Source organism: Diachasma alloeum, unplaced genomic scaffold (assembly GCF_001412515.2).
Source record: "Diachasma alloeum isolate Michigan unplaced genomic scaffold, Dall2.0 Dall_scaffold_00362, whole genome shotgun sequence".
NCBI lineage: Eukaryota > Metazoa > Arthropoda > Insecta > Hymenoptera > Braconidae > Diachasma > Diachasma alloeum.
In genome coordinates, this window is record NW_021680501.1 from 95,682 (window position 1) to 107,826 (window position 12,145).

A 12,145-nucleotide genomic window follows, 5' to 3' on the forward strand; every position below is an offset into this window, starting at 1 on the left:
AAAACTGAGATCATCGATAATGCACGTTGGAAGAGTGGAAATGGCTCAATTCATTCTGCAAATCAATTGAAACGTGATTGGCTATTGGATAACGCGTTAACCTATGCAAATATTCATCTCACAGCGTGATATCAATTTAATAGGACGCCCCCTACCCTTGTTTCCTCAATCATCCAACCTTTATCGGGTCTTTGGATTGAGGAAGAGCAATAGATGAGGTATAAATCCAATGTCTGTGGATATATCACGAGTTGGTCAGAGATAACAACGTCTTTGATCGTCGTCTCTTCACTACGTGGAACTACTCCCTGCTGGTTGACCTCATCATGCCACACTATTGGGGGTCCTTTGGAGGCACGCATGAGAGCGACTGATATATGTACATCTACTAATCGGCTTTTGTTTTTGCGGGAATTGCCCTGGCGCCGGGTGATAATATTCGTTCACGCAATCCAATTTCAAGGCTAAAGTAACATTATTTTTCCATTTCCCTCGTCTCTGTTAACCTCGAAAAGTTGAAGAAGTCCTTGGACAATCTAATTGTCACGCAGATGGAGTGGAGATCTGTCTGGAATCGTGGAGGAAAAATCGATCAAGTCTGTTGGATTGACAGAGACGTGATAGTGTGGCCCTCTGGTGGCAGTCATCTCATCTTCCTCCACGTGAGAAAGAAGCTTCAGACCTTGTGGAGATGCCCTGAATCCATGGACGGAGCCTCTTCCATCTCTTCATACCCTCAACTCCATCTTATTGCGCTCTCTGAGGGCTGCCCCAACCCGAGGATTCTTATCTTCACGTATCCCAGTATGAAGATCATCTCGGAATGCAAGGGAGGAACCGAGAATGGCTACCTGACGACTGCCTTCGCTCCTCCGGATTTTTTGGTATCACTGGCATCATTTCCAAGTTACAATTTGATCCTTTGGAACTGGAGGTCCGGGTCGCAGTTGTGCTTCATCGCCACTCCCATCCATGATCTTCGAGGACAGGTGATCAAGGTCTTTCAAGGGAAACCGGCGTCCATCGCCCAACTTGGGAGAGACTCTGGGAAACTCCTGATCTGGCAGATCGTCCGGAACTCCATCTCTCCGCTCGTTGAAGAAGTCACGCTTCCGAAAAGAGCGCTTCCGGTGGATATTGATTGGTCTCCAGACGCGTCAGATCCTTTTCTAGCGATTGCGGATGACTCCGGGCACGTCTACCTCTGCAAAAAAAATTGGGACGAACCGAAACGCATTGTCTTCTCCCAGAGGTGCGCCACCTGCCTCGACTACGAAGTTCCTGTCCTCAGCTGGTTCACTGATGGCATCCTTTTGAAGACAACATTCTGCCAGATGAGGTTTTACAGAAAGGGGGACGATACCTGGCGGAGGCAGTGGTACATCAAGACTTTGCTGAAGCCTCACATCCTCTCGGCTGACATTTTCAAGAAGGACAGATTGATATTCTTCGCTGGTCAAGGCGATGTCATGGAGATGACCCTTGCAGTAGGAGAGACTTCTCCCAAAATCGACAAGATCTTCGATTACGGAAGCGGCTTCAAGTTCTTGGAGGTTATCTATCCGTGGGGACATCACGTGGCAGCTGTAGACCATCTGAAGAATCTTGTGATAATGGCGTCTCACAGTGGGGAAGAAATAGGGAGGTTGGAACTGTCAGTGGAAGGGGATATTGTGAATATCATCTCGCATTTGGAGTGTCCTATGATTTTGGTTTCTACATCTGCTGGAGAAATTTGCTCGGTGAGCCTCCATGACTACCAGAATCCCAGGGTTTTATCAAAGTATCAGTTTGAGAAGCATCAGATGGATCTGTTGAAGTTTTCGCAATGCGGCAGGTCTGTATTCCTCACACAGAACCTTCATTTCAGTTACAGAAATAGTCACTAGTTGGAAATTTTCCAGATATCTCATCACTGGTAGGAAAAAGTATGGATTATTCTACTGCATTGAATCAGTCGAAAGCCCATCCTCAACAGTGCGGAAAATAGAAACAGAGCACAGGGTTCTGGACATCGCCATGTTCAACAGAAAGGGTGAACTTATGCTTCTCATGCTGATTCTGCCCTTTAAAAGAGCAAAAGTAGCGAATTGCATAATCATCTACAAACTGCCACCTTTCGAGAAGATTGTTGGAGCCATCGTTAGTGTTCTGAAGTTACCAACTCTCTACGACAATTTCCATTACGGGCTTGAACCCATGACGATGGTAGCTTCACCATTCTCATCCCGAAATCTTCATACTTACAAAATCCAAAATGATCAGATTTGTCTGACAAATGCGGCACAATCTCCTCATAAAATTCGAGGGATGAAAGTCCACACAGATAGAAATTGGATCATTACTTACGGATTTGACGGAATCATTGGTGTTGTGAAGAATTTCAAGAATTTGGAATGGTTGGCACACGTGAATTCCCATCATAGGCTCAATTTCGGTGTATCCAAGGCTGTTTTGAAACCGGAAGGGGACTTTGTGTTCTCCTTAGGCAGTGATGGATCTCTTCTTGGGCTGAAGTTGATGAAAATTGAGAAGAATCAATTGGAATCACCAGTTGATTTTGGAAAAACTCAAATAGATTATGCAGAAGTGAAGAAGAATATTTCGAAGGACTATTCCCGACTCAATCCTGACATTATCCAAATGCTCTCCCGAAGGTATGAAAAAATTCCACCGGAAGACAGTGGCGTTGAGATCTGGAGCGATTGGATGATAAGACAGCAAGCGATGAGAGAAGAAGAGCAGTCTAAAGACCTCAAATCATCAATCATGAATGACTTTTATAAACTGAAGATCCAAGTATCGAAGTTGTTGGATGAGAACGAGAAGCTTCCGGTGCAGGAGAGACTTGCGATTTCCGCCTTCGACCTGGATATGATCGAGCGGGAGCAGAAGATCAAGACTGCTAAAGAGGAGAGAGAAGACCGGCGGCTAGAACTGGAGTTCCAATGCACTCAGGTCGAGAAAGTCTCCAACTGGATCAAGAAGACATTCTGGGATGTGCAAGATGTCAAGCAGCAGTCGATATTCGCCATCTTCGGGGACACGGAGGTGATGAATTTTGCTAGTCTTCCTTGCGACCCTCAGGAGAAGGAGATTGCTCGTTGGCTTGAATCTTTCTCCGAGATTAATGACAATCTTCGAGGTGTTGATCGAGAGCCGAGAGCTTACACTCTACTAAGGGATCGATACTCACCAGTTATTGAAGACGAAAGGACAATCGTGGAGAGCTTCCTCGAAGATGAGGATGAGATCGCTAAGAAGGATAAGATCGAAGAGGTCCAGGCAGCTGCAGGTGAGTTTTTCGCCCCTTGAAATATCATTCTTCCCAACGTGATGTTGGTTTTCTCGTGCTTTCCTCAGGCGTCACGACCTTCAGATATGTAGAGCCCTCCAGTGAATACTGTCAATTCAAGCATTATACTTTCCCCCAACTCCATCAATTCACAACCTCCTTGATCACCGATTCCCAAACCCTGAAACATTACTTCAACAAACTGTTCAACGAGACGTTCACGCTTAAGGAACGCGCCATGTCTTCAGCGAGCCAGATAATCTCCCAAATCCGATTCATAGATTCCGAACTCCGATTAATGTTCGGGTCGTCCGTCCCTGAGATACCTGTCGAGCCGCACTGGTCACCTGAAGAGAAACCCGAGTCGATTGTAATAGCGAGGGATGATGAGGTCCCTGTGAAGCCCTACGTTTCCCCGTCCGAGCAGGACCTCCTGGACAAACAAGCCGTAGATCAAGAACGGCTAAGACTTCTCATGCTGTCTGATGACTTTCGACGGAGGGCTCTCATCGAGATGATGGACGGAGTTCTCGAATTCCGGTGGGAGGATATCATCAAGAGAGACATCCCCAAGCCTGACTTCATGGAAGCAAAGGATCCAGAGAATTACTCGAAGGAAGAAATTGTCCTAGCTCATAAATACGAGCAACAAGTTGTAGAATTAGAGCAAGAACGTGACAGATACAAGAGCTTTCTTGAGACGACGTATTCTAAGATAACGAAGACTCTTCGAGAGACGATAGACAAGTTCAACGGGAATCTTCAGGGGTTATTTCTGACGAGGATGCGAGTGGAATCGGCGATCCTCCAACTGGATTTGTTGAGGGCCCGGTGGTACCTGCAAGCCCTCGACCAAATGGAGGCGTTTAACGAGGCGAAAAGAACTCAAGCTGTCATCTCCGAACAGCAATCAAAGATAGAGAGAATTGTGTCGTCGAGCAAGATCCTTGAGGACGAGCTGGTCAAACTGAAGTCCCAACGCGATGTTCTTCACAATAAAGAGAAAGGAGTCAAAAAATTCAAGTCTGAGTTCCACTCTCTCGGAAAGATAGCTGTAGAACTTCTGAGGAAGCATTACAAAAAACGCCCAAAGGTTGTCTTGAAGAACGCGTCTCCAGGAGATGTCCTCACGCTCGCCAAGTGCATCACAACCCAGAGCGGTGCAGTACCTCTCCTACCAGAATTCAGGAATTACCTTACGAGTCTTGAAGCTCTTGACGTCCAGCCGGAGGATCTGCCTGAGTCAGTCAGGCCTCATCACTGGGAGCATCTTGTCAAAATTCGACGTCATCAGATCGATTTGGAGATGAAACTCAAAGCGAATCTGATGGAGATCAACGAGATGGAGAAGACTACCGTTGAAAATAGCGCAAAAATCGGGAGATGTAAAGAATTGATAGCTTATTCTGGAGATGTCCTGGGAGAGATGAGGAAAAATCTGGTGGAACAAATGAAAGACATGGAGATCCAGTTGGTCTTGAAGATGGGTCAGGTGGAAATTGACCTGAAGGGTCAAAGGAATGACACCCTGAATGCGAAATTAATCCCTGTGGGTGTCGTGAAAAAACTGAACGAGGGTATCTTGGAGGCCGGTGACGAGAAACTGAAGGCTCTGGAGGAGATGACCAAGTTCCACAGAGGAACTCTCCTCAAGGAGTGGGAGCACAAGACCCTCCAGATGAAGACGCAAGACCTCACAGACGAGTTGAATGAGATCAACAACCTCTTGGTGACGAAACGAATGCGGGAGATTCTCAAGAAACATCAGCTAGGACTTCCGACTGATGGTAAAACAGTGCAGGATCTGGAGCGGGAGATCGCGGCGATGGAACAAATTATGCAGAAGACAGTGAACGATTGGTGGTCGAAGATAGATGCTGTCGAGAGGGAGATTGAGGCGAAGAAGCGGGAAAATTACGAATTCGATGGGAAAATCAAAGAGATGAATATCGATAGGTGGGAGATGGAGCTAAAGAGGAATCTCGAGGCCGAGGAGAAGTCCAAGGAGATGAGAGAGGGGCTGAGGAGGGCGGTGTTGCGGAGGGCAAGACTCGGCAGGAAGATTCAGAAGAATTATGTGGATTTGTTGGAGATGAAGATCGAGAGTCAGCTGTTGAGGATGAGGAGGTATCCCGCTCTGCCTGGTTGTAGAGTCATTCCCATGAGTGATGCGGATATGGAGGAAAAATAAAACAACAACTCAAGAATCAGTTCTCCATTTTCACTAAGCAGTATTCATCCGAGAGTTCTCGTCCAAAATTTCCATATCACTTCCACAATGACCAACTTTTTTTTTCACCAACCCCATCGGAAAAGGGGAGAATCCAATGAAACCTAAAACCTTCACTCCAATCAATGCAAATAAAATCGCGAGGGGAAGTTGGAGGAGAGACTTCCTGGTGAATAGCAAAGTGTTTGCGGTAGTCAAATCAGACGCATAAAAAGTATTCGCGGAGGTAAAGGATCGTGTGAACATCAAGCGAGGAAAGCAATCTGGTAATGCGTCGCGATGGGTCTCTCCATTTCATCGGGTGAAAACAACCGTATATCCTTCATCGAACTTCCACAAGGTAATACAACCAATATCCAATAGCATCAAATACAAGTTATTGTATTCGGGTAAAACAGCACGTGTAAGATGAGTGTAGTACAATTCGGCTCAGGGTTGTACCGAAGTTTCTTGTCGTGTCTGAGGTACTCCATCGAGTACCGAAACTTCGAGCATCACGCGATTCTACACCGTAAGAACCTGACACGTGTGTGATAGTAGATTAGAATCGCTTCTGTTATTTTAGATTCAGTGAGAACACATTCATCGACATGGTGATCCCAATCGCCAAAACTTCACGAATTTCTTTATTCTTCGAGCTCTCACGATGAAACAAAGACTGTGAAGTTGAAACTAGCGAAATATTCAGCGGAAAATTTAATTTGGGGGATTTTCATTTTTTTGCAAATGCAAACGAATTTGCTCATGACTTGAAAATATCTGCACACGCGGAATACTTCACACTTGAAAACATTTTCGTCTGAATTTTTCGTGCCAGATTCCGGAAATTTTTATCGTGTTCAAGTTTCACTTAAATTTCGGGAAATCTTGTCATTGAAAATTCGAATAGTCCATTGGACAGATTTCTTTTATTTTTTTATTTTTTGAAGTCATTAAAATTGACTTACATAAAAAAAATTAAAAAAATAAAAAAAATAAAATTGACTTTTCAGTTTAATTATTTTGTGCAAAATCAGGAAAATTGAAAATTCAATCAAGTTGTAAAATTTCCATCTCACTCCCACTGAAAACTCATGAATTTCCGTGAATTCTACTTAAAACTTGAAATTTCATAACCACTTTTTCCCTAAATCCGATTCAATGTCACTCTCATGCGATTAACTGTAACATCTTCCATTCAAAAAATTTCTAACAGCGCAACATGAGAATTGACTCTCGCGAGTGCAGGAATATGTGCAAGAAGTAGGTGAGTGTTTTTACAGCTCGTGCAGAGAGACAAGAGAGCACAACTCTTTGTTATTATTATTATTATTATTATTATTATTATTATATTCCTGTTGGATGTCTGGTGTTTCTGGACTTGGCATCCCGCGGGCATCCGAGGCCGGTCCCCCTCTCCATCTCTCTCTCACTCCTATTGCCCTCCCCCTCTCCCTCTCCCGTATTATGGCGTCCTCGCACGTCCTCACTTCTGCCCGAGCCCGTCATAACCCAACGAATACAAAACTCCCTCGTCCCTACGCTGGATTCCCCAGCGTAAGTTGATGCTGGACTGACTTTCAGACCATAAAGAGACAAAGGAGCATTCTCGTGGAGCCCTTGTGGAAGGCTGTAAACTCTCATTTTCGGAAAATAAAAAAATTACCACTGGCCCAAGCATCCGCCGGCAATTTTATGATCACTTGAGCGCTTTTTCAGGAACAATTCTTTGTTTTTTTTTCTCATTCTCTTCTCTCTTGTATTTTGACGCGAGCGAAATGACACATGCATGCCAAGAAAATGCCGGCAAATGGAAAATGCTGAGGATCTCTTGAGGTGGAACACTGTGATGGTGAAAATATAGAGTTGACCGTTGAAAATCATGACACTTATCCCCGGTAAGCCGGACAGTGGGGGCATTACCATATAGCATTGAGAATGTGTGGGTACGCGCGTGAGAGAAATTCTCAAGAGCATTACGTATGCACGTGGGCTCCCAAGAGTCAATATATGTCGAGTATGTACTTGGGTTTGAAACAACGGCGCAGGAGGGGGAGAGGGAGGGGGATGAAAACAGTCCACCCTCATCGCTTTTCGCAAGATTTCACTGAATGTGAAATGATGCTTTCGGCCACGGGGTAACTCTTATGCATTGGTCGGCGATGCGAACACGTTATAGAGGCACGTATTACGCATTTTGGGATTTAATGCCCCGTGAAAATCACGTTCGATTTACCGATTGTATTTCAGCTGAATTTCCAACGATGGAAGAGCATTTTTTGCGGTAGATGTTTGATGGATAGGCATTGCCAGAGTTCTGGTACAATTAAGGATATTCAGGCATCTTTTACGGTTTGTTACGAACCACATTGTACATTGAGAGAAAAACGACAAAGTTCTCAAACAAGTCGTATTTGTGCAAAGAAAATATTTTTTTGAAAATGATCAAAAAGGATTTTTCTGTGCGAAATAGATTTAGTAGTTGAAAAAAAATTGCATTCTCTGGACACGCAAGAAATGTCATTTCTAGCACTACTCCATCGTTATTCGAGACTCCCATACGTATTTTGCTCTCGAAAAATCTTTGTTTTATGCCGAACAAGGGATAGTAGTTTTTCGTTTCGGCTGTCTAATAATCACAGACAACAAATGAATCCTTAAATGAAACAATAATAATGATATGATAGCAATCTTGCAACTTAGGGATTAAATATTAGTTGATAAATTTTCTTCTATATGAGATATTTTCAGCCTGAAAAGGCACCGTCTGGTGTGAATTATCCGCCTCTTGAGCCAAATATTTCGTTGCTGTCGAAAGCAGAACAATTATTCATGTTTGAGACTTCCAAATTCAAACAAAAATAATTGTTTTTTGGCGATTTTGTTGGCCCAAACAAGATTTGTTTGACAACGTTCTTGTTTTTCTCTCACTGTAGATTCAATCATTTTCAATCATCAATTTTGTCAATTGAATTGGACAAAAAATATGAACAAAATCATAAATATTTACACTGATAGAAAGGATTAGTGCAATTTTCCTCTATATGAGATATTTTCATCCTGAAAAGGCGCCGTCTGGTGTGAATTATCCGCCTCTTGAGCCAATTATTTCGTTGCTGTCGAAACCACAATAATTATGCATGTTTGAGACTTTCAAATTCGAACAAAACAAATTCTTTTTTGGCAATTTTCAACTGGCAATTTTGTTGGGTCAAACAAGATTTGTTTGACAACGTGCTTGTTTTTCTCTCACTGTAGATTCAATCATTTTCAATCAATTTTGTCAATTGAATTGGACAAAAAATATGAACAAAATCATAAATATTTACAATGATAGAAAGGATTAGTTATTGTCAACAAATGAATTTGGTTGAAGATGAGGGTCTATTCGGTCTCACCAAATGTTCATTCGTTAATAGTTAACAAATGCATATTCGAGGAGCTTTGTTTGACTCGACTTTCACCTTTCGAGTGAACCATTCGGTAACTATTAACGGATATTTATTTGGTCATATTCAACTCTACCATTCGTTAATAGTCAACGAATCTCGTTTGAAATGAATGAATCAGTCTATCAATGCAGCGTCATTGAAATTACATTTTGCACAGAATAAATAATTGAAATTGTTTAGACTTTCGGAAAGTTTATTTTTTCAGGTATGAAATCGATTTCTGGTAAAATTTTGGATATGAATAAACTTGATTATTTATAAATTATTTATAGAAAATGCTCGGAATTTTCAAAAATTGCAATTTTTTAAATTATTTCATCAATAACGTTTCAAATATTTTCCAACGGCTCAATATCGAGTTTCAAATTCAGACCTGCAAAGTTTAAATAATAAAATCATTGTGCAAATGGGACACAAATGGAAGTCGTGCACCGGAGAAGAAATAGGCAAAGCACTTGGATCCCCTAAGTTTCAGCGAAAGAAAAACAAAAATTTTTTTCTCCGTTTCATTTTTTGACTTGATGTCACGACCTCATCATTTGAGAGAACAAAAAAATTAAAAATTGAAATCAGAAAATGTCGTCAAGTTAACGATCCTCAGACCCATCAACGAATTCTCACTCTGTCGTTTACGATAACCCGTCTAATTTCATTTTAATGACAGGTTAGCCCCAGAGCGGTTCCAAGCGAATAATGAAGTGTCAAATCGGCTGTTGGTGGGCGCGTCCTCCTGTAACCCCTGCGTCACGGTGTAAAGGTTAGTCCAGCCTTTGCATTCACACACACACACACACGCAATCCAATTTGACCCTCATAATGTATTCCTATCAGCCCAGTGAATTTTTTAATTAGCAGCGGGAGGAACCAGCGCGTCCGTTAGGTACCACTCAGTGAGGATTCCACTATTATTACCGTCATTTGATGGCTTGTGCCTTCTCTCCAGTCTATGGAAATGAGTCTATGATTGAATAGCGCCCTATGTGTTGTCTCACGCTCGGCAGTGGTATTTTTGTAAAAATAAATAATCGTCATTTTTGTCAATGAAAAATGAAGATTAATTGAATCATGGTTTTGTAAAAAAAATGACAAATTGCAAGTCGTGAGCGTCACGACTGGGCTCTACTGCGGACAACCCTTTTGCCCCACACGGAATGAAGTTCACTCGTCGCGCAAATGCATTTTACGTTCGTCGAAAATCTCAGTCGCCATTAATTCAGATCCAGCCGACAAGTCCCACTGGGGGTATAACAACGTGCCGACCATTATAGATATTACATTGCCCGTATAACTTCTTACTTTGTTTATTCTCCATCTCTCTTATTTTCATCAAGATGAATGAGAGGAAGAAACGTTAAAAATACGTGTATATATCGGGGTGTTAAGATGGACCGTGGTCGAGTGGATAGGAGAGGGATCTAACTTATTGCCCGTATCGAATAATTATTATTGTTGTTTACTTTGAGAGCGGGTCGTTGGTGGATATTTCGTCTTGAAGCTGGCGGCTCGCTCTCTTGGCAATTTATTTCAAAATTTATTACCGATGACCGATTACCAACAGTTGGAAGCAACAGCGGGAAAAAATATGAATGTAAATAAAAGAAGTGAAGACGCGAATGTATTTATCGAATAGAGATCTCGGGTGGTAACCGAGGTGCAGAGAGGTGGTTTTGCACGTGGGCATGGGCATAATTCACTGAACTTAACTGAAGAAATTGCGGATATTTAGATTGGTGGGATTTTAGGAAATCTTGACTTTATTTTTTTGAGGATTGCACGGAGAGAAATGTTCAGTAAAAATTACGGAACTCTCACTTCACTCACCGATTACGGAATCGACTCAGAAAATTTAAAGGACGGTATCGTAATTTTTCACAAGAGATTCAGATAAAAATTATGGAACGCTCCGGAAAAATTCCGTGACAGTTCCGTAAAATTTCCTACAACCACATTTCGCTCCGGAATTACGGAAAAGATACGTAATTTTTATTGAATATTTCTCTCCGTGCAGCGAAACTTTGTGCAGAGGAGAAAATCAGTGCACAGGAAAAACGAATGTCTGAAATTCAAATGAATTTTCATTGAATTCAGACGTTTTTTGGTGTTCGAAAAATGTCTGCAAAAACTCATTTTTCATATCCAAAAATAAATTTTCAAAAATTGTTCACATTTGGGTTCTCACGTTTGCGTGTGCTTCACCTACGGACCCATCTCACGCGGCCGGGGAAATAATCGGAGGACGGTTGCAAATAAGAATTAAAAGGTTGCGCTTGTGTAGAATGGGGTTGGAAGAGAAGCGAAACTACCTTAAACACAGGTCACGCAGAGGCCGTGCGTTCGTACGGTGTTTTTGCACGATATACTATATATTTGCGAGGGGGGTGGAGGGGGGGGGGCAGTGCACACGGGGCCCGCAACTCACTCTCTCGTTCTTTCGTTCACAGACACCGTGCAAAAGTCATCGTTAGAAGATTCCACGGTGAAGTATCTTGCCATCCATTTTTTTTTCTCATTCTGTTCTCTCTATTCTTTTCGCCCTTTTTCTTATACTCGACTCCTCCTACTGGCGCATCGTTTTATTCTCTGCGTTTTCTCCCCTTGCCCCTATTTTTTATTTGCTACGCTGGACCCATGGGATCCAGTGGAATGACTTTGCCCAGGTTTTCTGGAAAATCTGGTGAAATTTTTTGTCACCCAAAATGTCACTCCGATCAGACAATTCCACCTGATGGACGATGATCATTATCTTGTCAATTATTTTCACATAATTTTCACGTTTTCCTCGAGTGCAAAAGTTATCGCGTGCATTACTCGAATGCAATCATATTTGTCATTATCGGTTGGCATGCAACAACACATGCAGACGATAGGAATTATATCCCCATGTGGTTATTCTAGTCGCATTCCTCGAGCCATTCTGACGAAACTGAACTGATAGAAAGGATTAGTTATTGTTAACGAGTGGATTTGGTTGGAGATGAGGGTCTATTTGGTCTCACCAAATGTTCATTCATTAATAGTTGACGAATGCATATTTGAGAAGACTTGTTTGACGCGACTTTCACCTTTCAAGTGAACCATTCGTCAACTATTAACGAATATTCATTTGGTCATATTAATCTCTACCATTCGTTAATAGTTAACGAATCTCGTTTGGAATAAATGAATCAGTCTGTCAGTGCAGACATGAAA

The 12,145-nt window shown here is 42.3% G+C and overlaps 1 protein-coding gene across 1 annotated transcript; it reads left to right on the top strand.

Moving 5' to 3' along the window:
- Nucleotides 1-551: 551 nt before the first annotated feature.
- LOC114841366 (cilia- and flagella-associated protein 43-like) lies at nt 552-5,486 on the top strand. Its single transcript, XM_029126321.1, has 3 exons — nt 552-1,837; nt 1,905-3,295; nt 3,364-5,486. Exons 1-3 carry the CDS (start codon nt 552-554, stop codon nt 5,484-5,486), a joined length of 4,800 nt encoding a protein of 1,599 aa, XP_028982154.1.
- Nucleotides 5,487-12,145: the final 6,659 nt, after the last annotated feature.

Bases quoted from the DNA above. Each gene is read 5' to 3' on its own strand.
- LOC114841366 (XM_029126321.1), top strand. From the start codon at position 552: ATGGAGTGGAGATCTGTCTGGAATCGTGGAGGAAAAATCGATCAAGTC. The intron at 1,838-1,904 runs GTCTGTATTCCT...GAAATTTTCCAG, and splicing joins AAGTTTTCGCAATGCGGCAG to ATATCTCATCACTGGTAGGA. The intron at 3,296-3,363 runs GTGAGTTTTTCG...TGCTTTCCTCAG, and splicing joins AGAGGTCCAGGCAGCTGCAG to GCGTCACGACCTTCAGATAT.